Genomic DNA, 27,128 nt, shown 5'->3' on the forward strand with positions numbered 1-27,128 from the left:
AAGGGGGAGCGTCCAGGTGACTGAGACGATCTAGTGGAAGGAGCCACTGCAAATTGATACAGTGTCTGTACAAGCTGGCGGAAGGCGGTCGGAATTGTTGAATGTTCAATGTACTGCACAATCATTTACATTGCATATTGGTACACAGGCGCCATTCATAGTCACAGTCGGGGAACAGGCCCCTCGGCTAACCCTTGCACCAGTAATCAAGTACCTATCTGTTCCAGTCGCAATTTCCAGTACTTGGCCCGTGGCCTCATTAATCTGAATACTTCGCTAATGTCTCGACAGTACCAGATCACCCCCTCCTCCACTAACCCTTTGAATGCAAAAAGTTCTTCCTATTCCCCTCTAAATGTACTGACCTTACGTCCAGAGATAGCAAGAACTGTAGATGTTGGAGTCAGAGATCAACAGCATGTCTTGCCCCTTTGTTATTGATCCCACAAATAACTGGAAAAGCTTATTATTAGCAACCTTATCTGTGCTCATAATTTTGTACACCTCAATCACATCTCCCTGTCCATCAGTTTTCTCTGGTCACTGCAGCCTAACTAGTCTCTCTTCATCGCTGAAATGCTCCATCCCAGGCAACATCTGGGTGAATCTCTCCTGCACCCCTTCCAGTGCAATCACATCCTTCCTATAGTGTAGTGGCCATAACTGCGCACAGAACTCCAGCTGTGGCCTCGCTCATGCCTCCATCATGACTTGTATTCAATTCCTCAAGTGAAAAAGGCAAGTATTCCATGCGGATTAAATTCCAAACAAAAACAGTAGTTACTGGAAAAGCTCAGCAAGTCTAGCAGCACACATGGAGAAATCAGAGCTAACGTTACAGATCTGGGTGACCCTTCCTCAGAACCCTCAGATTAAATTCCACTTGCCATTGTTCTGCTCATCTGACCAGCCCATCTTTATCATCCTGTAGTACACGGCTTTCTTCCTCGCTAGTTGCAACACTACCAATTGTCATATCATCTGTGACGTACTATATGTATATAGATCATTAATGTACACAACTAACGCAAGAGATCCAGCACTGATTCCTGTGGTTTGCCACAGAACACAGGCTTCCAGTCACAAAAACAATCTCCACCAGAGGGTAACTTCGTCTTCCACCACTCAGTCAGTTTTGGATTCAATTTTCTGGGTTGCTCTGGATTCCGTGGGCTGTTACCTTCTCGACCAGTATCCCATGAGCTACTTTGTCAAATCCCTCACTGATGTCCAAGTAAACTACGTCAACTGTATCAGCTTTAATTGGAAACCTCCTGAAAATATCTGTCTAACCTGTCAGACATGATCTCCCCAGGCTGACTTTGCTAGGTTAGTCTTTGGTTAATCTCCAAGTGGAGATTAGTTCTGTACCTCCTTTTGCTACCACTGATGTTAGACTCACTGGCCTGTAATTCCTTTCTTTTTCCATATCTCCCTTTTTGAATAATGGTACTACATTAGCTGTCCTTCAGTCCTCTGACACCTCTCCTGTCATCAGAAAATGCAATCTCCCCCCTTGCCTCCCACAGCAGCTTGGGATAGATTCCTTACGAATATGACATCTAGCATACACTCTTACATTAACTAAAATCACAACTCATTAGAGTAGTGCACTAATATTCTACCATTTGACAAATTGTCACAAATATGAAAATAGATATACAAAAACTACTGAATTACCTGATTTGAATTAACAGTCTAATTCAGGTTAAGAATACACATGCCACATTTTTATCTTAACAAGGAAATTACTTATTTTTTTGTAACCAAACTGTTTTTAACCAGTGGCAAGAAAGAAATATTAGTTGTTAACTTATAACTCAATAACTTCAACCTACTCCTTTAAAACTTCCCATACACAGAAAGACAGATAAAGAGAAGGATACAAGTACTGCAAATGAGAATGGAAAGCAAAGTCAGAGAAACATGGTTCTGGCGCTAGTCCAAGCACAGACACCATGCGTCATTTTTGTTTGGTTTTCTCTTGACTCTGTCTGATTCTTTGCTAATGAGGCGATGTTGTTTGCACATTGATTCTATCTTTTATTCATTGATTCCGAATTTTCCCTTCAGTATCTCTAAAGGTCATTTAAATCCATTTTTTCCTTTCAATTACAGAACCTGCAGAGACAGCAGTTAGAGCAGTTAGTTATAACAGCACGGAAATAGACCCTTCAGTCCATCTTGTCCATGCTGACCAGGTTTCCCAAACTAAACTGGTGCCATGCCATTTGCCTGCTCTTAGCCCATAACCCGAAGCATGGTGTACTCCTACTTTACCACCTTATCCACTCATGTTGCCTCTTTCAGGAAGCTATGGACTTGCACCCCAAGATTCCTCTGTATAGGAATGCTCCAAAGGATCCTGTCATTTATTGTATACTTTCCTCTTGCATTTAACCTCCAAAAAGGCATCAGCTCATACTTGTCCAGATTAAACTCCGTCTGCCATTTCTCCATCCAACTTTCCAATTGATCCATATTATGCTGTATCCTTTGGCAACCTTACTCACTTTCCATAACTCCACAAAACTCCAGTTTTGTGTGTCATCTGCAAACAAACTAATCAGACCACCCACAGTTTCATCCAAATCATTTACAAGTGTTACAAACAACAGATCACCACTGCAGAACACCACTGGTCACAGACCTGCAGACAGAGAAACACTGCTCCACAAATTCGTGGGAAAACAGAGAGTGAGAATAGGGATTAGAAGATTTTATGTTCCACCTTCACACTCCAAGTACCATATTATTAAGGATGTAATTGCAGCATATTTAGAAAATCGTAATATAATCAAGCAAGGTCAGCATGGCTTCGTGAAAGGGAAATTGTGTCTGGCTAATTTGAGTTTTTCAAGAAAGTCTCTACCACAGCGCATAGGGGGAAACCAGTGGGTGTGTTGCATTTGGACTTCCAGAAGGCATTTGGCAAGGTACCTCACAAAAGATTAAGTCATAAGATGTTAGAGTTAGAACATTGGCATGGATAGGAAATTGACTAATGGGCAGGAAACAGCTAGTAGGGATAAGGAATTCTTTTTCAGTCTGGTGACCTGTGACAAATCGGTTTCCACAGGGATCAGTGCTAGAACTACCTATATATTGGAGGAAGGAGGCAAATATATCGTAGCCAAATTTGCAGATGACAAAAATAGGTGGAAGGAAGGTTGTGAGAGAGAAACAAACAGTTAACAGGGAAAAATTGATGGGTTACAAAATCGGGCATAAAGTTGGAAATGGAGTGGAATGTGGGAAAATGTGAAGTTGTTCATTTCGGAAGGGAGAACAAAGGAACAGGGTATTATTTAAACAGAGAAAAAGTGTGGAAAGCTGCAACACAAAGGGTGTTCTTGTCCATGAAATACAGAAATCTGGCACACAGACGCAGCAAGTAACCAGGAAGGCTAATGGAATGCTTCAATGGGGTTGTAGAATAAGAATGGGAAAGTCTTATTGCGACTGTGCAAGGCATTGGTGATACTACATTGGAGCAGTGTGAACAGCTTTGGTCCTCCTATTTAAGGAAAGGTATCACTTTATTGGAGACAGAGCAGAGACGTCTCACTAGGATGATCCCTGGTGTAAACAGATCTCAGCAAAGGCTGAAAAGTAGGATTCTAGTCACTGAAGTTTAGAAGAATGAGAAGGTGGTCTCACTGAAACATGTGGGATTCTTAAGAGGTTGATAGGGTAGAAGATGAGAGGGTCTTTCCCCTCATGGGAGAACCTTGGATCAGATGGCATGATATTGGAATAAAGGGGCACCAATTTAACATTGAGATGAGGAAGAATTTATTTTCTCAGGGTATTGTGAATCTTTGCTACAGAGAACTGTAGGGACAGAGTGCTTATGTATATTTAAGTCTTAGATACATAGATTTTTGATCATTAAAGAAATCAAGGGTTATGGGAAAAGTCCAGAGAGGTGCAAGTAAGAAGTCTGAGCAGCTGTGATCCCATTGAGTGGCAAAGCAGGCTCAAGGGGTCAAACAGCCGGCTTCTGTTCCTATTTCTTATGGTCTTATAGTCACACAGGAGGGACAGAGAGAGATTTAGGTGATTTCTCTTTGCAGTTTGAATGTTTCTCCTGTAGCCATTTATCCCGGAACCAATCGAAGATCTGTAACTATGTTTAGCACTCCTGACCACACGCGCATGTACGCACACACACGGAGCAAGTGTGTCTAGCATCCTCCCCTATTGCTTGAATAAGTCAATGTTGTGGATGGAACTTACAATGAATCCCAGGGAACTGGTTTTTAAAATTGCAACAGTTTTTATATTTCCACATATTTTAGTAACAGCCCAAACAAATAAATGTGGTCTTTATGACTTGCACTCTTAGGAAAGATGAAATACCATTTCAGAAATACATTTCACCACAAGGTACGTGACATATGGACAACAAAACACACTACTTGTATCATCTATCCTCATTCATGTATTATATAAATGCGATACAATCTTTATCATTTTTTTCTTAGATTCTTAACTTATACCATCATTTTTATAATCTGAACAATGTGTCCATTATTGTATTATCTTTGCCAGCAACGTGAATGATTTTCACATTGAATGGTTGTCCAGGTAGCCAGTTGATGTTCATGTACTCTTTTGCTAGTTTCCTTCCTGTTTGTCCAATGTACTGTTTCTCACAGTCTCTGCAAGGGGGTCTTGTAGATGACATTGGTCCTGTCCATGGCGGGGAGTGGGTCTTTAGTTTGGGTGAGCGCTTGTTGTAGGGTTGATGTGGGGTTGTGTGCCACTCTGATGCCCAGCAGTCGTAGAAGTCTTGTGGTGAGTTGTGACGTGTTCCTGATGTAGGGTAGTGTGATGAATGTGTTGGGGTGTGTTGAATCTTTCTGATGCTGTTCCTTTAGGCATCCCCTGAACCAGTTCTTTGGATATCCATTATCCTTGAACACTTGGAAGAGGTATTCCTCCTCCTCTTGGTGTAGTTCCAAGTTGCTGCAGTGTGTTGTTGTCCTTTTAAATAGTGTTTGCATGCAGTTTCGTTTGTGTGAAGTTCAATACCTGGTCTGAGTGTGTGGCTTTTCGGTGTACTTTCATTTGCTTCCAGGAATGGGAGCTGTTTGTTCTTCTCCTCTCTGGTGAATTTTATTCCAGTGAGGGTGTTGTTCATGAGTTTGTGTGTCTCTTCTAATTTGGTCCATTTAATGATGACAAAGGTGTCGTCTATGTAGCGTATCCATAGTTTAGGTTGGATTTGCGGAAGGGCAGTCCTTTCCAGTCTTTGCATCACTGCTTCTGCTACGAGTCTGGAGATAGTTGATCCCATGGGATGGGATTTACTTTTGAATTTACTTTAGGCCAGAACTTTTACAACTGGTCCTGGCTGAAAAAAAAAGGACTGTCTCCAGCAAAACTGCACTGAACACATGCATATATAGTATCATTCTGTTTCACATCCTCTCCCATTGCTAAATAAGGCAATATTGTAGATACAATTCACAATGAGTTACAATAAATGGTTTTTAAAAATGCAACATCATCTTCTACAGTTTCCTTTGTTTAATGCAGTGTCTTTTCACATTTTTTAGTCCACGGTCCAAAGTTTCCTTTACAGTACAGACTGGGAGTAGGCTTGGAGTGCACTTTGATCAATGCTATGAACTACAACAATCACTCAGTTTTTATTTAGAAGGTGGCCACTCATCCCGTAGTGTCTATGCCAGATTCCTGCAACAGCAGCCCACCTAGTGCTGTACCCTGTCCTTGACTTTTTTTCCCCCACTCTTTAGACAGCTATCCAGTCAGAAAGAAAGAAATAATTTCACACTTCTCTACATTAAAATTCATATGTCGTTTGTTTTCCCAATCCACCAGCCTATATTCTCTTGCAGTTTATCACTTTCCTCCTCATAGTTCACAACATTGATTGGTTTGTGTGGGCTGTCTCATCAAACATACATTCTATATCTTATTGGAAGAATGGTCCATTTTCTCTTTAATACCATTGTATGTTTACTTAAATCTGGTTGTGGTAAGAGACAGCAGCAATGGGAGGTGGGATTAAAGCATTTTCTGGTAGAGTCTAGACAGTGTTTTTTTCTCTGCCTTTTCAGCAAGGAAACATGCAGTTATTTGTTTGACAGTGCCAGAGTATCTTTGACAAAGGATTATCTCAGGTCAGTTTCAGTGCTGTTTCTGAGTTGATTCCTAGGGTGAGATGGTAGCTTGTGAGAAAAATGTTGAGCAGTTTGGGCCAATTGCCTGCTGGTGTTTTTGAGGAATATATGTGATTTTACCAAAATATAGAAACCATAGGAGTATGTGAAAAAATGGATTATAAGAGGATGCTCCTCTCTTTGTTAATTATGTGTCACCTATTTAAGGCAAAGATGAGACTTGTTTTCCCCTGGGAGTTACTTGTAAAATTCTCTACATTAGAAAGCAGTGGAGACTGAGTCATTGAACATATCCAAGGCCAACCTACAGAAGGTAGTCAATCAATAAGACAATCAAAGGTTAATAGAGGTAAAGTAAGGGAGACAAGAAATTGCAATTGAGGGCACAATCAGCACGGCCATTCACTTATTGAATGGTAGCGCAGGTGTGGGAGTCTAAATAGCTTGTTCCCACTCTTAATTCTGATATACCACCTTCCATAGAGTCCCACAGCATAGACACAGGTCCTTCAGCCCACACTAGTCCATGCTGATCAAATGTCCATCCTCGCTAACATTTCTCTGCACTTGGCCCGTGTCCTGCTAAACCTGCCCTACACATGTATTTGTCCAAATGTTTTTTAAATGCTCTTAATGTACCCACCTCAACCACTTCCACTGACAGCTCATTCATATGCGTATCACCCTCTGCGTAAAAACGTTTCCCCTCAGGTTTCCAGGTATTCTTTTCCCTCTTAAATTAAACTGATGCCCTCTAGTCCTTGAGTACCCTGGGAAAAAGACTGAGTGCATTCACCCTATGCATGCCTCTCATGATCTTACACACTCCTATAGGATGCCCCCTCAGTCTCCTACACTCTAAAGAAAAATGTTCTAGCTTGTCCAGCCTCTCCCTATAACTCAGTGTATCGAGTCCTGGCAACATCCTTATATATTTCTTCTGCATTCTGTTCAGTTTAATAGTATCCTTCTTGTAGCAAGGTGATTAAAAATGAACACAGTACTCCAAAAGCAGCCTCACCAATGTCATGTACAGCTGCATCATAATTTCTCAACTTCTACACACATTACCCTGACTGATCAAGACAAGCAGGCTACAAGTCTTCTTCACTGCTCTGTCTGCCTGTGACTCCACTTTTAGAACTGTGCACCTGAACTTGAAGGTCCCTCTCTTCCATTAGGCTCCTTAAGGCCGTACTATTCACCACGAAACTCCTACATGGATTTGATTTTCCAAAATGCAACAGGTCACACTTATCTATATTAAACTCCGTTTGCCATTTCTCGGCCCACTTCCTCAGTGGATAAAGGTCAATCTCATCCAAATCATTGACATAGATAACAAATGGTGATGGGTCCAGCACTGACCCTCGAGGCACACCACTAGTCATAGGCCTCCAGTCCAACAAGCATCCTTCCTCTATTACTTTCTGCTTCCTACCATCAAGCCAATTGTGTATCCAATTTGCCAACTGTCTCTGGATTCCATGCGATCTAATCTTCCATGTTTATCACGTGAAGCCTTCCATTTGCTCTTAAATATTTCATTTGATTGGTAATCCCATGAGATCACTTTGAATATGCATTATTAACGATTTAATGCAAACTATTATACCATCTCAGCAAAGTCTAAATTGATGAGAAGGGGCTTAGGAGGGTTTCCACAAAACACAGCCTCACTGGGATTCAGTGGTGTGATTTGCTGTTGCCTCCCACACCTACTACTCAGTCTCATGTTTTAGGTGAGATGAGTTACAACTCCATAGTAGAAGGGTTAGGTCATCCATAGATAAATAGTGATGAACAAACATGACGGTATCAATGCAGGCTGATTCTTTTTCTAATCAAACTGTCCAGAACTGTTTTTAGTCACCTCCGGAGCAGGTAAGTCTCCTGGTTCAGAGGTCCAGACACTACCACAATGCCATAAGAACCCTTCATGGAAGCATTGTTTATGATAGCTAAATGTACAATTGAACCTAATTTGATTCCTCGTGAAATCCAAACATTGCCCTGCTGGAAATATTCAACTCATTAAGCACACTTGTTAATGATGTAGAGTGGCTGCTGTAGGACTGGAGCGGACAAAGCCAGAAGTCAGGCAACACAAGTTTATAGTGCAACAGGTTTATTTCAAATCACAGGTTTTTGGAGTGCCACTGCTTCGTCAGTTGCGCGCTTCCCTCCACTTCGCCTAACAAAGCAGCAGTGCTTCAATAGCTTGTGATTTTAAATAAAGCTGTTGGACTATAACCTTGTATTATAGACAATTGTTAATAGCTGTGAAAGTACATGTTACAGGCTTATTCTTCATTGAAGATGATTGTTGATTGCACTATTGTGTACTTACAAATCTGATGAGAAGCCACTAAAGTATATATTATCATCTCCCAAAGAACCATAGTCCACTGACTTTACAACAAGTGGAACCAGGATTTCGACCTTCATATGCACTCTGTATTGGGTTGTTTACAATCTGTACTAAATTCAAGTCATGTAGAATTTGCTCAATGTTAAGCTGATTAAAGTCTCACATTGTAACAATGCAAGCATCTGGATGATGTGAATGAAGGTTGTTACAAATTGCTGGCTGCTTTTTCACAGACTCGTGAACCTGAAGTTGTAGTCAACATTCAACTGGTATTCCTCCTTTGCAGTTTCCTCGATAGAATACCTAGAAAATGACACAGGAAGTACTAATATTCCATGTCAGTTACATAAAGAGTAGTAACGCTGCTTGTCTACACAGACAGCAAGTGTACAGTAACACAGGCTTGCAACTTGAAATTCATCTGCTCAGCATCAGCACACTCAATGGCCTCCACTATCAGGGGATATCACTGCTTGCACAAGAGGAAGTGTCAACTCAAAGATTTACAAACCAGGAAGGTCCAGTGACTTTGCAACCAAACAGACAGCAAGTTATGCAAGTACCTTTTCCCATGCATGAAACAAGAGGTGGTCTGTGAAAGTGTGCAGAACTTCACAAACTCAAATATTAACTGTCCATACCAGCGATTGCTTGTCAGTTGGGTGGGGCGTCAAGGAATGAATCAATGATAACCTCTGAAGTCCAGGTAAGTTTGAGGAGAGAATGTACAATATAAACATTTTCTCTAGAATTTGGAAGGTTAAGGCATGATCTGATCAAAGTCTTTAAGATATTAACAAAAGGCAGGGTAGATAAACTATTTCCACTAATTAGGGGTTTCTAAAACTAGGGGGCATAGTCTGAGAACTAGGACCAAAGTCTGAGAATGAGAACCAGACAGTTCTGGAGAGATTTTAGGAAGCCCTTCTACACACAAAAGGGTGGTAGATGTTTGGAACTCTCATCTACAAACAGCAGTGGATGCTGCATCAGTTGATTAAAAATCTGAGATAGATAAATTTTTGTCAAGAAAGGGTTTTAAGGGACATGGGCTTTGTGGAGTTAGGCCAAAGAGCAAACATGATTTCATTGAATGGTGCAGGGGCTGAATGGCCTACTCCTCTTCCTATGCTCCTGATGTGTTAGTATCTGCCTGAACTGCACACAAAACATGTGACAACAATAAATCAAATCAGATCAAATCTTCAGTATTATATCAACTCCATATCTGCCACAGGAACAAGCTCAAACTCATGATTAATCTAAAAATAGAAGAGAAGTATTGGATAAGACAAAAAAAAACACACAAAACAATGAATCTGCTACAGTCTATTTATTGCTCAATTTGTTACAGTATTGCATAAGTTAAACAGTTCACCAACACATACCAAGCTACAGTTCAGGATTGCAGCTGCTGATGGAATTGCATTAGCCGATGGATTCAGACAGCAGTCCACTCCCAGTGATAGCCAAGTAGCAAATGAATTTAACAGAATGGAGGAAAGCTTGTTGTAAACTGCACAGTGCAACATTTGCTAATATTTGAATGCTGAGAAGTAAGATAAATATCATTGTTTGGAGTAGATCAATATTCATTGTTTTGAGTGCTGGTGACGAACAAATATAACTGAGCTGTGTTGGCCAAGCTTTCCTCCAGTTCCTTACAGCTAGCCAGTTTTACAGTTCGATACTGCCTATACTGGATAACAGCTCAAGCAATTGTCTCCCAATGATGGGGAATTAACTTTGATCAGTCAACTCGGCTGGATTGCAGAAGATTCTAAGAAATTCTTCCAGATAGAAAGAAAAAAAAAGACAGGGGCTGGACAGTATGCTTTAATGATTTGAAGTGGCTGAGCATGAAAATTGATATGCCTGTAGCACAAACCCACCATAAATTAGTAATGTAGTCGTGAGGCGGCAGGCCAACTTAACATCTTATATGTAGATTTTGTGATGATTATATGGACACGAAAGCTGACTAGGACCGGTGTATATTTAGTACATTTCTGAGTACCAGGTAGAACGATATAGTGACTAATGTGGATTCACTATTTGCTGTAGTGTAAAGTGACCTGCAGTCCTTGATAGCAAGTCACTGGCTTCTGAAGGCTTAAAATACCCAAAATGTTGTACTATTCTGTAAATCAGATTGCAGGTTATACTAATATGGATGTGATCAGGTTACGTGTTGGACTGTGTAGGTGTAATCAAGTTCTGAATGTCAGATGACAGGTCACAAAGCCAAAGCGCAGTACACGCACAACTTATGCTTATGAACAATTTCAAAACAGTGATGCTTCCTCTGCTCCACTCTCAGAGCTCTGTTGAAGATTCTTTTTCAAGGCAGCCAAGTGTGGCAGCTGGCTTGTAGTTAACAGTGGCTGTATTTTCAAAGGCCCAAAATCACACTCTCACACCTTAGAGCACAGGCCACACTTCTGTTAATGCCTATGTCTCAGAGTGACACTGGTCCCTAGTCCACTCTCCTCTCCAACCAGTTCATCCAACTTGTTCATTGCTGCTAACAATCGATAGTGAGCCACCACAAGCTGTCTTTTCAACTAGAAGTTAAAAAGGAAGGCAGTCAGATGGACATTCAATTCATAAAGGACTGAAACATTACCAGGCAGTGTCAGCCAAGGTGGGAAAGACGCATAACCGGTAATAATGCTAAAAGCAAAATAAAGTTGTTCAGTAAGCCACATTCACAGGTTTCACACAGCTGTTGCTGTGTAGTCAGGGGATTTCGCGAGAAAACTAATAATTCTGTAATCTACTAATCTACAGTTCTACTAATCCAACATTACAGCTTTGATGGCTGGTTCATTGAGTGGTGATGTAATCTTGTTATTGCATTAATCTTAGATTGTATTTAGCATCCGCACCACCCACCTTCCTACATCCCTTTGATAGTTTGTATTATCCTTAATGGTCTTTGCATGTAATGATTTAATTGGAAACATGAGTGACTTATTGGTGATGTTTAATGCATGGAAAAATACCACAGATGATTTGGTGATGGGGAAAAAAATTAGTTACATGTCAGGGCAGTTCTGGAAAGAAGAATAAAAAAGGGAAAAAAACTGCCAACACTTGTATTGCAACACTAGGGGGAGGACTTCTTGCACACGTGCAGATGCAGTGACATGCCTGTTAGGTCACTGCCGGCATTGAGTGAACAGACAAAACTAGACCAGCTCGTCCCTGCCTCCTCAACCTGTCCTCCTTTTCTCCCACCTATTTGCTCCTCTTGCCTCACTGACCAATCCCCACAACCAACCTACTAGCCTCATCTCTGCCTCCTTGACCTGTCCATCTTCCCTCGACTGACCAGCCCCCATCCTAACTCCTCAGCTTTACTGGCTCCATCCCTGCCTCCTTGACCTGTCCGTCTCCTCTACACCTATCTGCTCCTTTATCCACCTTTCATCCGCCTCCACCCCCCCTCTATTCATTTCAGAGTCCCCTTCACCTTCACCATTTCTGAAGAAGGGTCCATACCTGAAACGTCAGATTTCCTGCTTCTCTAATGCTACCTAGCCTACTGTGTTCCTCCAGCTCTACATCTTGTTATTTTAGATGAGAAAAGGCATTGTTTTTTGGCTCTCCTCGCTTCCTGCACCATCCCTCCCCCAACCCCACCCCAAAATGCTTTGCCCTTGCACTTCTATCTTTCACTGTTTGTACCCCCACTCCACAGGAGAAAGGGGCAGGTGGAGAGGTAACTGGTGGCTGTGTCAGTGTAGTGAGGTATAGCTACCAGAAGTGGTGAGTGGTGTAGCCAAGTGTGAGTCCAGGGTTTGGCGTGATTGAGTGATGGGGAATGTTGGACAAACGGTGCATGTGTCAGGTGCCAAATCGGGATCAAACTTTCAATTTCTTTCCATTTCCTGTTCAGAGGTAGTAGACACCATGGTGAAGATTGACCTCTTCCTTTCCATCACCCTACCCACACTCCATTTTGACCAGACAGGCTTTACAGTATATTTCGTTACTTCCAGTGGAGACAAAATCAGGACCTGAAAATGAGAGTCACTACTGAGGTGGTATCCACATGCACGTATCAGACGGTACAGGACAAACTGTAGCATGGGCCCATCCTGTCCATATTTATAACTTAGCACCAAACTGAGTGGTCAACACAGCAGGCCAGGCAGAGTAGGAAGGTCAACGTTTCAGGTCGGGACCCTTCTTCAGAACTGGGGAGGGGCAGAGAGCTAGGATCTGGTACAACTGTCTTATTTCCCAAAGGTTTAGGACATAGACACATTGAGCACCATATTACCTCTCCTATGTGCTGAGTTAAGCATTGAGGTTGAAGACTTAGGGCAGCAGCTTCCACCTCAGACGTGCTCTGCAACATGTAGCTGAAAGATGAAACAGTTACACAAAGGATCACTGCAATTTTTAGCTTTGTTTCTAAACACAAATACACTTTAATTTACTCTCTTAGCATCTCAAATTATTACAACTTTCTTGGTTGAGATGTTGCAACATTACATCAGCATTTAATAAGTGCACCGCAAGGCCACATAAAAAGAAAATGATGATTAGTTAGTTCATTTTGTCATGATACATAAAAGGAAGGAACATGGCATTTTCCTTCTCTTTAAATACAGCAAACTTTATTTTAACTGGCACTTTATGAACCTGCACTCTCACTAAACAAGCAAAAAATTATGTACCTCAAATACCACAAAGTTTACTGTATTACTGCAATGAATAATCAGTTGAGGGTGTGATTTATGCTCTAAATAAAATACAACAATGATGTTACGTTCCTATTACTTAGTGTATATTTTTACTTTGCTTATGTGGACCTCTTGGTCAACCAGAATATTTGACCAACTGGTTCCCTAGGTACTAGTTAATAAAAAATAATTGCTGTATTGTAGGATATTTTACACTCACTGAACCGATTACAAGAGATCCTATTTCTAGTTGAGCAATGCATATTAGACACTTGCAAGGCAGAGCACCACTGACAGAATTGGCCTGCCTACTTCATAGGTCTCCTACACAATTCTAGTCTAGTGCTTGCTGCACAACCAACTCTTGCATTAAATCACAGAACATGGTTTTCAACTCTGATCAAAAATTCTCAATGATTTGGCACTGTCACTGTTGAAAGTCTTCATTAGGGACTGGAAAGAGAGGAAGAGTCATCTTAGCATTTTCAATCATTTCAGTTTGGATTCCAGTTAAATGAGCAGAGCTGTAAAATCCATTTTCACTGTTTCAATCTAATTACTCCCTAAATATTTCACCTATGATCTTGAGAGCCATTATGGGTTACGTTTGAACTTGGGTAATGAATAAATAGGACAAGTGTATGGAACTCGGGCACCAGGACTGCTATTACTACTCACCAGTGCAAGGCACACTTGTCCAAGCAGTATAGTCCACGTAAGTGATCCAAAGCATCTGTTGTAGAGAAGGGAACAATACCCACATGGGCTCTGCAGAAGCTGCAGTAAAGTGACTTGTAAAGGCTACAAATAAAAAACGTGATATAGAAGTTGAAAAAGTCCCCGTGAATAACCTTACTAACAATTTGCTATTTCGATGTCAGTTTTATTCTAATGTTTTGTAACATTAAGCCAGTCTCTTTTGCAGGTTTTTTTGAAATGTTTATATCTGTATCATCTGTATTAAGACAGAAGAATTCACACTGATTTTCAGTAAAGTATACTCATTGGAAGGTCATAGATGTTTGTCTAAATTACTGTAGCAATGGTTAAAAGCAAGACTTGCAGTAACCAAATTCTGTCAAACTCACAACCTAAATCCTTTGCTTCCTCAGAGTCATTGCATTATCTAGGATATCAATATCAATGTTGGTTCAAGGATTTCCACTGCACTGTGCTTCTCAAGCCTTACTGGCTTTCTGGGGGCAAAGACATGTCATGCTTCAAGAGCTTCTGATGTCCAAATGACACACTGCACCCTCCAAACAGAAATTTGTTCAGGCAAAATTTTTGGTTCCTATTATGAAAAGGATCTGGACTACATTACCAGTGTGTGGGGTGGAGGGAGAGTCGGCTGTGGATTTTAAGAGGAAACTGGATGAAAATCAGGAAGGGAAATATTTGCAGGGCTACAGGGAATGGGACCAGATGTACTCCTAGAGACATCACTGACACAGTGGGCTAAATGTCATCCAGTGCTGTAACAATTCTATGATCACACGTTTAGGTTATTTACACAAGGGATCTTTAAATGTGTTCCTGTTATCAGTTCCATTATTAGGCCTGTTAACATAGGGCTGACAAATTCAAGTTTTGTTTTCACATTTGGCAAATAAAATTACATGTTGAGAGAGATAATGGGAACTGCAGATGCTGGAGAATCCAAGATAACAAAGTGTGGAGCTGGATGAACACAGCAGGCCAAGCAGCATCTTAGGAGCACAAAAGCTGATGTTTTGGGCCTAGGCCCTTCATCAGTAAAGGGGGATGGGGGGAGAGGGTTCTGAAATAAAGAGAGAGAGAGAGAGAGAGAGAGAGAGAGAGAGGAGGGAGGCTGATCGAACGTAGATCGAGGAGACGGACAAGTTAAAGGGGTGGGGATGGAGCCTGTAGAGGGGAGTATAGGTGGGGAGTTAGGGAGGGGATAGGTCAGTCCAGGGAGAACAGAAAGGTCAAGAGGGCGGGATGAAGTTAGTAGGTTGGAAATGGAGGTGCGGCTTGAGGTGGGAGGAGGGGATAGGTGAGAGGAAGAACAGGTTAGGGGGAGGGGACGAGCTGGGCTGGTTTTGGGATGCAGTGGGGGGAGGGGAGATTTTGGAGCTTGTGAAATCCACATTGATACCATTGGGCTGCCGGGTTCCCAAGCAGAATAGGAGTTGCTGCTCCTGCAACCTTCGGGTGGCATCATTATGGCACTGCAGGAGGCCGGTTTGTAATAAACAACTGCACCTCCCAGTCGCGAACCATTTCAACTCCCCCTCCTATTCCTTAGACAACATGTCCATCCTGGGCCTCCTGCAGTGCCACAACGATGCCAGCTGAAGGTGGCAGGAACAGCAACTCATATTCCGCTTGGGAACCCTGCAGACCAATGGTATCAATGTGGATTTCACAAGCTTCAAAATCTCCCCTCCCCCAAGTGTATCCCAAAACCAGCACAGCTCATCCCTGCCTCCCTAAACTGTTCTTCCTCACCTATCCCCTCCTCCCACCTCAAGCTGCACCTCCATTTCCTACCTACTAACCTCATCCGGCCCTCTTGACATGTCCATCCTACCCGGACTGACCTATCTCCCCCTACTTCCCCACCTATACTCACCTCTACAGGCTCCATCCCCGCTCCTTTAACTTGTCTGTCTCCTCTTCACCTATCTTCTCCTTTATCCATCTTTGATCCAACTCCCCCTCTCTCCCTATTTATTTCAGAACCCTCTCCCCATCCCCCTTTTCTGATGAAGGGTCTACGCCTGCCACAAACGTCAGCTTTTGTGCTCCTAAGATACTGCTTGGCCTGCTGTGTTCATCCAGCTCCACACTTTGTTATCTCAAAATTACATGTTGATTTGATTTGAATCCACTGCATTCATTAATTCTTCTATTGGTCAGCATGTTATAGACTGTGTCCCTAAACTCATTGAACACCCTCAGGTCTATAAGCATCCATCGATTTACAGCGATTTACTGTCTGTTCTAATCTGGCTGAGCCGATTCCTTTCTAGCCTAACTTGAGGTCTTTCAGCTTGAACATTTTAGAACACTCTCTTGAATTGAATTAAATTAGATTTATTGTCACATGTTCTCAAACGAATACAGTAAAATATTTAAGTCACATTACAGCACCATCTTAGGTACAAAGGTCCCTAGGCACAGACACTCAAGATCAAATTCCTTAGAGAACAAAAAACAATTATAAAAGCAAAGAAATAAACAGTCCAGCATTATAGGTCATAGGAATAAAATTAGGAATGCAGTGTAGTAAGAAGTTCAGAATATCAGTCTTTCTGACCCAACTCATGCCAGCACTTAGCCTCAAGAGAGACATTCACCGCCTCAGCAGTGCCTGTGCGGGACCCACCAATGTAGGCATCACCCCACTTCAGGCACTATCTGCCGTTGGCCCCACTTCACTGACACTGCTGCACCCACACTTGCCCCACAACCAAGGATCCCGGGCCAACACAAAGCCACGAGTCCCAGTTTGGCTGCAGATGTTACCTTGCTGCAATCTTGAACAGTCTGCTGCTGCTAGCACCGCCCTCCCTGACCACTCGTGAATCTCAGCTTTGAGTTAATTAAATGTATAGCATAGAAACAGGTTATTCAGCTCCACTGAGCAAAGCCAGCATCATTTCACACATAAGCCTCCCCCAACTCTACTTTCTATTGACATAAATGTACTTTGCATTTATAGCTGCCCCATTTAGCATAGTATCATTTCAACATCTGTAAGGACCATGCCTTTTTGTTTTATCTTTAAAAGCTGTCAATTGCATTGAGAAAGAACTATTTGTAAAAATAGGGATTTACCAGATCGCACAATATCACAGCTGTTGTGAAGTGTTGTGTGTGTACAAGTTTGTAAGAGGATTAGAGTTTTAGATAGTAGGGTTGTATGGCAATGGTTTATATCTTTAGAGATAATTAATTGTTTAGTACAGAAACCTGGTGCAAAAGTCAAGAAAATTGGGAAACTGTGAAATGCAAAACTTTAAATAACCAGAGATAACAAGGTGTAGTGCTGGATGAACACAGCAGGCCAAGCAGCATCAGAGCAGGAAAGCTGACTTTTCGGTTCGAGCTCCTTCTTAAGATTCATCCAGCTCTACTCCTTGTTATCTCAGATTCTCCAGCATTGGCAGTTCCTACTATCACTTTAAATAACTATATTATAATATTAATAAATAATATTAACTACAGATTCCTTGCTTGCTTAGGGGCGGCATGGTAGCTCAGTGGTTAGCACTGCAGCGTCACAGTGCCAGGGACCCGCGTTCTATTCCAGCCTCCGGTAACTGTGCGGAGTTTGCACATTCTCCCAGTGTCTGCGTGGGTTTTCTCCAGATACTCCGGTTTCCTCCCACAGTCCAAAGATGTGCAGGCTAGGTGGATTGGCCATGCTAAATTGCCCGTAGTGTTCAGGGTGTGTGGGTTATAGGGGGATGGCATGCTCCAAGGGGGGGTGTGGACTTGTTGGGCCAAAGGGCCTGTTTCCACACTGTAAGGAATCTAATCTAATCTAAACTTAAACTAAATGTAAAAATGTCTGTAAAAAAGGAAAATGTAATATTGGAGCCAGCGTCTAGGGACTGCGTAATGGGCCCTCGCTTACCTGACTGCCTACTGTTGTAAGTTTCTGGCCATATCACAGCTGCTGCATGTGGGTCTTTTTTGGGGGGCTGCTGTGCCCTTCTTGCCAGTAGCTGCTCCCTCAATTTAGAGCTTACAGGTATGACATTTAATTCATTTTCTATTAAGGAAGGCCCTGCAGAACCCAACCCCAGTTTTAACTCTGATTCATGTCAATGCTTCACTTAAAATCTTTTTGCTTAAAAACAGGAACACCACTTGGAACTTAATTGGTACAGCTGATGTCCCATCACACTATTCTCCTTCACACACTTAATTTGCTTCTCCATGAAAGTGTAGAGTGGATCATATCTTACTTATTGGGGTTTAGGAGCAGGGTGATCTTATTGAAACAAAAGATACTGAAGTGGCTTGACTGGGTAAATGTTCAATGTTATCACTTATGTTGAAATTTAGAAGCCACAGTTTAAAACAAAAGAGGTCTTGCATTTAAAGATGGAGACGTGGAGGAACTCCTTCTCATTAGTCATTAGTAATCGGAATTCTCTTCCCCAGCAAGCAGTGGAGGCTGCATAGAATCACTGCATTCCTGAAAGTGTTGAAAGAGACCATTTGAGCCATTGAGTCTGCAGCAACCTTCCAAACAGCATCGCATTCTCCATACTATCCCTGTAACCCCACATTTCCCAAGCCCTATCAACCTAACCTCCACAGCCCTGGGCACTATGGGACAATTTAACATGGCCAATCTACATAACCTGCATACCTTTGGACTGTGGAAAGAAACTGCAGCAACTGGAAGAAACCTACATAGACATGGGGAAAACGTGCAAACTCCACATAGACACCCAATGCTGGAATCTATTTCGGGTCCTGCAATGCTGTCAGGCAGCAGTGCTGATCATTATGCCACCCCAATTAAATATATTCAATTAGTCAGTTATTTGGCTACATGGGAGTGAAACATTATGGAGGACAAGCTGAAAAGTGGAGTTAATGCCATAAACAAATTACTGAACAGCAAAGAAGGTTTGAAGGGACTAGTTGCCCACTTCAGCTTCTACTTTAATTACCTAGAGGAAGCAAATCGCAAACTTTAACAACGAAGTACCCCTTGAAATCATTACTAAATTCATGATTAACTATCTTACTTACGATCCTTCAATTTTGGTTTCTACCAAAAGTGAAAGCATTTGGCCTATACCCATCCCACCAGACACATACGTCGTCTTAGAGACCTCTATCAGGTCACCCCTCAGCCTTCACTAACCTAGAAGGAAGGATTTCAGCCTATATATAAGTGATCTCTGTTCTAAAATCATTCTCGTACTTCTTTGAATCCCTCTTCATTATTTTTATAGTGGGAAGTCCAAAGCTGTGCACTGTGCGGACTAACCAAGGTTCAATACAAGTTTAAAACATTTTCCACTTCTCAGATCTATCCCTCTAAAAATGAACACTTTTGCTGGGTTTCTTTGCTTTTTTGTGAAATAATGGCCTCACTAATCTTTATTGCTACTTCCAATGATTCGTGTTTCTATCTCTCCAGATCTTTTGGACCTTTTAACTTGTTTCATCTCTTATTATCCAAGTAGTCTGTGATCACCTTATTCCTATCCAAGTACACCATGTCACACTTGACTGTTTCAATACAGGAGTACAGGAACTCCAACAGTACTTCTAGCAACATCTGTGGCAGGGTTTGCAAAACAACGTGGCAAAGAGCAGTTAATAAAGGTTGCTCAATGATGTTGAGGACACCACAGAAAATTAAGCTTGGACACCAAACCTAGTAAAGACACTCTGTGGTAGAGAACACAACAATATAGCTGAATACTAAGTAATCTTGGTACAGGGAAGGTCAGCCATAAAAGATAACCCTCTGCTTCTCTCAAAACTGTATTTGTGTGCATTGATTCTGTTTGCTGTTGTAATTTGTTAGAGTATTAAATCTTTGACATGAGGTTAAAAATTATATACAACTTGAATGATTAAAAATGACTTTAGCTTCTATTATTCCCAGCTAAGTATAAGCAGTAGCTGGCATTGTATGCTCACCATTTAGACATTGGCCCTTCACACCCAATAAAGCTGACGGGATCCATGTCCACATTTTCAGTCACCCCTGAAACCAAGACAACAGAAATTCTACGAATGAGAAAGGACATCAGAGCTGTGGTGAAATGGTATTTCCACTAGAAGCTTTCTAAAAACTCAAATGCAACTTAATGCCCTCTGGGATTGTGGAGTCAAATCAGCTCAGAAACAGTTATATGGCAGTTCTGCTTTATGTTCATGATTTAAGAATTAATTCCCAGTAAAAAGGAGAAATGTGATTGCCTTCAGGGGCATTAAGCCTAAGTGCTTACAGCAACAGAGACCAAGTCACTAGAATGGGAGGTGGTGGGTGGGGATGTCTAACAGCTAATACCTGCCACATTTGGCATTCTCTACAGGATATCAGCTTGTGATTTCATTCTAAGATTTGATTTGATTTGATTTATTGTGGCCACGTGTACCCAAGTACAGTGAAAAGTTATTTTTGCGAGCAGTACAATCACAGGGTGCTTAGTCAGAGCGAGGCACACAAGGTAGTGACTGCACAGGAGGCGTACAAAAGCGAGGTCAACATTAGAATTGAAATTATAGAAGTCCATTCAACAGCCTGATAACAGCAGGGAATATGCTGTTCTTGAACCTGTTGGCGCATGTGGTCAAGCTTCTGTATTTTTCTACAAGATTTACAGAAGTAGGCCATTCAGCCCTTTATATCTGCTCTGCCATTCAACGAGATCATGCCTGATCTGATAATCCTTAACTCCACGTTCTTGCCTTGATGCTCCTCCTGATTAAAAATCTATCACCATTTATACATAGCTAACCTAACACTTACTCAAACATAACAGCATGTTCAATGGTAAGCTGCTACCGCAGGATTGCAGAGAATCTCCCAACACAGTGTGACATCTCTTGCACTGGAAGATCACACAGTCCTTCACCTTCAAGGACCCAATCACAACACTGTCCATCTAAACAGGGCACACAGGAAGAAAGAGAGAGAAAACAACTGATCAAATCAATCAACCATCGCAATTGGGATGTGCAAACCGAACTATATTGATGAAATATTCGGACTGTAAACACAATTAAAGTATATTTCAACATGTTATGAAGAAAACCTCAGGAATCCATAGAATCCCTACAGTGTGGAAACAGGCCTTTCGGCCCAACAAGTCCACACTGAACCTCTGTGCATCCCACCCAGACCCATCCCCCTATAACCCACCAACGCTACACATCCCTGAACACTATGGGCAATTTAGGATGGCCAATCCACCTAACCTGCACACATTTGGGCTGTGTGAAACCGGAGCACACGGAGGAAACCATGCAGACACGGGGAGAATGTGCAAACTCCACACAGACAGACACCAAAGGCTAGAACAGAACCTGGGTCCCTGGTGCTGTCAGGCAGCAGTGTGAACCACTGTGCCACCCCTGGAACTGGAGTAGCCATTAAACACAATGGCTACAAGAGCAGGTAAGAGGCTAAAAATCCTGTGGTGAGTATCCCGCCTCTTGACTCCCCAGAGCCTGTCCACGATCTACCAGGTACAAGTCAGGAGTGTGATGACATACCTCCCACTTACCTGGACAGGTAAGGCTCCAACAACATGCAAGAAATGTGACACCATCTAGGAAAAAGCAGCCCTATTTGAATAACACCACATCCACAAACATTCACTCCCTGCAATGCTCTTTAGTAGGGATGTCAACTATCAACACGATGCATTGCAGAGATTCACCAAAGCTCCTTGGATGGAACCTTTCACGATCACTATCATTTAGAAGGACATGGGCAATGGATACTATAAACACCACCACCTGCAACTTCCCTTCCAAGCCACTGTCCACACTGACTTGGAAATATATTGCCATTTCTTCAGTGTCACTGTGTCAAAATGCTGGAAATTCCCTCCTTAATGGCATTGTAGGTCAGCATATGGACTGTAGTGGCTCAAGGCGGCAACTCACCACTTCTCAGATAGGCAATAAGTGCAAGATCCACATACCACGAATGAAATGTTTAAAATCCTGACTATCAAATCCTACCAATGGAATAAAGTGACAATTTGCTGTAAACTCAGTTTCCTTTCTGTCTTAACGGGTAAAAGGAGAATCATTTTCAAGTTGTTGTGGGAACAAGTTAGAGGAAGCTTAAAGAGCTATCATAGAGCATGCAGATGAAAACTAAAAGTATTTTTTTAAGAAAACCCATCCTCAACAGTTTTTTCCAAGTATTTTACGCCTCAACTGCTTTTTAGGGTACTTCCAGAAAGACCACTATTGTATTGCCTATTCACTAGTATATTGCTTACCCAACCACTGTGTTCATCGCCACACTTTTTTTTCTTTCTTTCCTTCCTTCTTTTCACTGAGGGATGGTGTTGAATGTTGGAAGGATTTATAAGCTGAATAAGAACCTGTCCAGTGTTACGAACACTCCTTCCAACAAATCTAGAGTGGGACTTGAATGCAGTTCAGTGGCAGAAATGCCAGCAATTGAGCCACAGTACCTCCACTGCCCAGCAAGCATTTGGAAAACAAATCTTCTGTCTATCTATCTCAATTGCCACTGGGCTGTTCAGTCACTAACAATGCCTAGACTCCAGGTCCTACACACAATAGGTACAGAAAGAGCTGGAAAAACTCAGCAGGTCTGGCAGCATCTAGGACAGAGAGAGAGAAACAGTGTTAACATTATAAGTCCAGTGTGACTCTCGTGCAGAATGTTGCTGCAGCACTCTTTTTATTTTCAAAACCCAACAATTTGCTTTTATACAAGACCTACACAGATGGACATGCTGTCAATTAGCAGACACTGAAATGTTGCACCAGAGAATGTGATTAGCTCTTGGCTTGTGTCTAGCATTGGCACATGAAGATAGGTTATAAACATTCTTACACTTTGACACTTTAGCATTCGATATAGAGGCCCTTGGTATTGAAACCACAACCATTGAACATGCAGTTTAAAGAAACGACTAGCTAGCACATTAGTGGCCAAGTGGAGAAAAAGTGCTATTTATAACATTGGGAAACTGCTCCATGGAGCAAAATCTTACACTGAGACAAGATCAAACGTAGTAAAAGAAAAGGCTTGTTTAAAGTGACAGATGAAGTGTAAAAGGGATATGATATGCAGAGGCAATAAGCTGGCAATCCAGAGGCACATAGTTTACTGAGAAAATTGCAACAGGAGTTTATTAAAGGAGAGGGTACGGCTCTGGTTCCTCATAAGCCTCTTTGACCATGTTTTGGTCATCTGTCCTGCTACCTTTTCATTGAGACCCAGTTTTGGTAACTTCATGAGACATCTGGTCACATCGAAGGTGCCAGAAATAAGCTTTTTTCGGCTGTGGGCTGAAGCTGAGAGCTGACACGAACCAAATCTTCCCCTCTAGTCTAGGCACTGCAGCGCCTCTCTGTAACAACAAACCCGCTCAGTAACCCACTCCCATCTCAAAACCCAAAGGCACCATGCCCTCTTCCAGCCAGTTCCTCCGCCAGGGGAACAACAGTGAGACATGTTGTTATTGCTGCCGCTGCCCTTGGGGGGTTATTTTATTTTTCTCTCGGGGGAGGGAAGGAGGAGGAAGAAGCGAACAACACCCCAGCCACCATATGCCCCAGACCCAACCAAACCCCCTCACCTCCTCCTCAAACACGACCGTTAGCAAACGCGCGCCGCACTGCGTTCAAACCAGCGTACATGCGCAGTACGCCGTCTTCGCGGAAACGGGGTGGGGCGTGGAGAAAGGAGGGGGACGGAACAGAGTAGAGGAGGTTTTGTGGGGGGGGGGAGATGAATTAGTTGTATTCCAAATGGTTGTCCATCGCTGGATGTCAAACTGGTTGGTCTGCAGTCGCTGGGATTATCCTCTCTTGAATGAGGCTGTCGTGAAGTTTGCAATTGTTTGTCAGACTCTGACACCTCTCAAGTGTGGAGCATACTGAAAGATTTGTGCCTAGGTCCCCTGCAATGTCAATTCTCACTTCCTTCAAAATCCTTGGGGGCATCTCAACCAGTCCTGGGCGCCTTGTTCATTTTTAAGTACCAACACTTCTGCAGTTTCAATTTTGATCGGCCCTAGTGACTGAGTTCCCTGTCACTATGACCTTAGGGAGCATTTCTATCATTAGTAAAGACAGGTGCATGGTGTTCATTTAATACATTCTTGATACCTAATTGGCGCTACTCCACCTTTTATCAGCCTTTTACTATTTACATGGCCGCGGAAGACTGTGACATTTCCTTATGCTGGCTGTCAGTCTTTTCTTAGAAATCCTCTTTGCTTCTCTCATTTGCTTTTTGACCTTCCCTCCAAACCTTTGATATTCCTCTTGGTTCTCAATTTAACTGAGACTTGGCATAGGCACATCTTTTTTAATCTTAATTCCTTTCTCCTTTTTAATCCAGGAGCTCTGGATTTGTTTGTTCCACCTTCTCTATTTGAGAGGATGTATCTTGACTGTACCTGAACCATCTCCTCTTTGAGGGTATCCTATTGTTCAGTTACTACTTTTTCTACCAATCTCTGGTTCCAGTCAATCCTGCTCAACTCTGTTCTTGCCTCATTGAGGTGTCCTCTCTGCCATTGACTGATCTCACTGTTGCAGATCATTTTCCACCATCTAATAATACAATGGTCACTGTTTCCTAAACGTCCCCTCACTGACACTTGATCCACTTGACTTATCCTCATTTTCAAGAGCCAGGTCCAACAGTGCTTCCTTTCTTGTCAGACTGGACATCTACTCCCTTTGGAAGCTCTCTTGAACACAGTCCAGGTACACTTGAGTGTCCCAGTCTATATTTAGGTCATTGAAGTCTGCATTAAAACTATTCTAGAATGTTACCATTTGTCTATAATTTCCCTGCAGATTTGTTCCTCCACATCTTTCCCACTGGTGGCCTAGAAACTGCACCTAGCAACATAATTGTAACCTTTTTGTGTACCCTGGTTTTCTCCCTTACAATTCTCCCTTCATTCCCAAACCCACACTTTTATTGTCCATCCCTAGTTGTCCTTGAAGTGACTTGCTGGGCCTTTCAGAGTGTCAGGCACATTGCTGTGGATCTGGAATCACACTGATATGACAAAACCCTGGCAAGGTTCCCCAATTTGTTACACCCAGTTCCCTGGTGATGCTGCTAATTTGTTAGCATGGTTTCAGACAGAATACCCCAAATCATGAAGTTGTCGGATGAGCAGAGACAAAATTGGCTCCACGTCTTCACTCAACTTATTCAAGTTGATTACAGAAATATTAATTTAAAAACAGATCCTTTACCTTATGGAGATGGTAGGAACTGCTGATGCTGGAGTCTGAGATAACACAGTGTGGAGCTGGAGGAACACAGCCGACAAGGCAGTATCAGAGGAACAAGAAAGCTGATGTTTCGGGTTGGGACCCTTCTTCAGAAATCCTTCTCCCAGACCTGATTAAACTCGTGATTTCAAAGAGTCCAATTTAATCAGGCTTTCTTGACTTAACATAGAGTGAGTTTATTAAGTACCAAACGAAAGAAGAATTTGCAAACACTTTAAAATTAAGAGGTGAGAATATTATTTCTTTTTAAAAAGAGACATATGGGTCAGTCTCTAAACTGTTTCTGATGAATAGGTAGATGAACATTGCCAGCACTGCATTCGAGGCTACTGGTATCACTGACATTGCTGTTTGAGCAGTGGATTTCACAATTCTTTGTTCTGCAACAAACACAAAAGTGCTGGAGAAACTCAGCAGGTCTGGCAGCATTTGTGAAGAGAGAAACAGAGTTAAAGTTTAAAGTTTGGTATAGCTGTTTGTCTGAACTGAAAGGTGTTGAAAAATAGGTTTTATTGTACACTTTTGACAGAGGTGAAAGACACCAAGGGGGCTGATAATGTAGTGCAAAAGACAAAAAAAAGTTGTTAATAACAGAGAAAGAAAAGATAGGTTAAAAGGGTGTAAATTAAGATGTGAAAAGGAGAGCTTTGGCCCTTGTTACTAATTGCAAAGTAATCAAGAATTGGCGGTGGTGGAAGATAACGTAAGAAAAACAGAGTACGGACATAAAACAGTCAGTTTCTGAAGTTATTACATTCAATATCAAGACCTAGGGGCTGTAGATTGCCTATGTAGAAAATAAGATGTTTTTCCTTGAGTTTGCATTCTGCTTCTTTGGAAAATTGCAGCAGACCAAGGACAGAAATGTTAGCATGAAAGAAAGGTGGTTTGTTGAAATGGAATGCGCTGGAAGGTCATTCCTGTGGACAAAATTAGAGTATTCTGCAAAACGGTCATCTAGTCTGCATTTGGTCTAGCCATTGTATAGGAAACTGCACTGTGAGCAATGATTGGAATAGACTGGATTGAAAGAAGTGCAAGTGAAATGCTGCTTCGCCTGGAAGGAATTGGAGCTCAGGACAGTGAAGAGAGTGTTTTACACGTCGATTGACACTCTGATGAAGGGTCTAGGCCCGAAAAGTCAGCTTTTGTGCTCCTGAGATGCTGCTTGGCCTGCTGTGTTCATCCAGCCTCACATTTTGTTGACTCTGTAGTTCTGATTCCTTTTGACCTTGACTGGATTCCAGTATTGAGGGTGAGCGAGATTCATTTTGTTATCCTGTTTCCTTGTTCAATGCTTTGTAACACTTGGAGTGAGAGAAGGTAACACAGTGGTAAATAGGGGCTAGTTCTTTGTGTATGCCTATCACAGCACACTAAAGCTTGAACTGAGGCTGGTACATACAAGAGTTTTGTTCCACTAATACATTCCAGTGGAGTTGAAACTGGTTTTATAAATTATAAATTATTTATAAATTGTGCTCCTAAGATGCTGCTTGGCCTGCTGTGTTCATCCAGCCCCACACTTTGTTTTCTTGAATTCTCCAGCATCCGCAGTTCCCATTATCTCTTATAAATCATCTCCATGTTTGTTCTTCAAAGAGAAAAGCACAAAATGAGTGTGCAGTTTGGTCATCAATCCCTTATTATCTTTCTAGTCTCAAGAGATCAGTTGGCTCTAATCCCTCCCCCCCCCCTTTGAAGGGATGTTGTTTGAAGTTCCCTTTACATCAGTAGGTGTGAATTTCCATGGGCTTCTCCCTCTCTCTGTCCAGACAGGCACTTAATTTACATCTGCAGGAATATTTGACTATCAACACTCTTTTTAAAAGCACAATTAAGTTAAATTAAAAATGATCAGAGTACTTAGGGGTTCTGACCTAGGGTTGACCACTTTGTAGCAGAACAGGGCTAGAAGGCAGATTTCCATCC

General features: G+C 42.0%; 1 protein-coding gene across 1 annotated transcript; it reads right to left on the minus strand.

The window, feature by feature from the left end:
* Nucleotides 1–9,851: 9,851 nt before the first annotated feature.
* On the minus strand, nucleotides 9,852–23,587 carry oip5 (opa interacting protein 5). The gene is made up of 6 exons (XM_048538029.1): nucleotides 23,516–23,587; nucleotides 20,695–20,830; nucleotides 19,860–19,926; nucleotides 13,896–14,018; nucleotides 12,812–12,893; nucleotides 9,852–11,087 (listed from the first exon to the last, which is right to left on the minus strand). The coding sequence occupies exons 2-6, from the start codon at nucleotides 20,828–20,830 to the stop codon at nucleotides 10,968–10,970; spliced, it is 528 nt and encodes a 175-aa protein (XP_048393986.1). The 5' UTR covers nucleotides 23,516–23,587; the 3' UTR covers nucleotides 9,852–10,967.
* Between the last annotated feature and the right edge of the window lie 3,541 nt (nucleotides 23,588–27,128).

Source organism: Stegostoma tigrinum, chromosome 10 (assembly GCF_030684315.1).
Source record: "Stegostoma tigrinum isolate sSteTig4 chromosome 10, sSteTig4.hap1, whole genome shotgun sequence".
Lineage (NCBI taxonomy): Eukaryota > Metazoa > Chordata > Chondrichthyes > Orectolobiformes > Stegostomatidae > Stegostoma > Stegostoma tigrinum.

Excerpts from the sequence above, each read along its gene's own strand:
- oip5 (XM_048538029.1), bottom strand. The coding sequence starts at position 20,830 with ATGGACAGTGTTGTGATTGGGTCCTTGAAGGTGAAGGACTGTGTGATC. Across the intron at positions 19,927-20,694 it reads GAACATGCTGTTATGTTTGA|GGGTGACTGAAAATGTGGAC; the intron begins GTAAGTGTTAGG and ends TCTTGGTTTCAG. Across the intron at positions 14,019-19,859 it reads GAAGGGCCAATGTCTAAATG|CCTTTACAAGTCACTTTACT; the intron begins GTGAGCATACAA and ends TTTTATTTGTAG.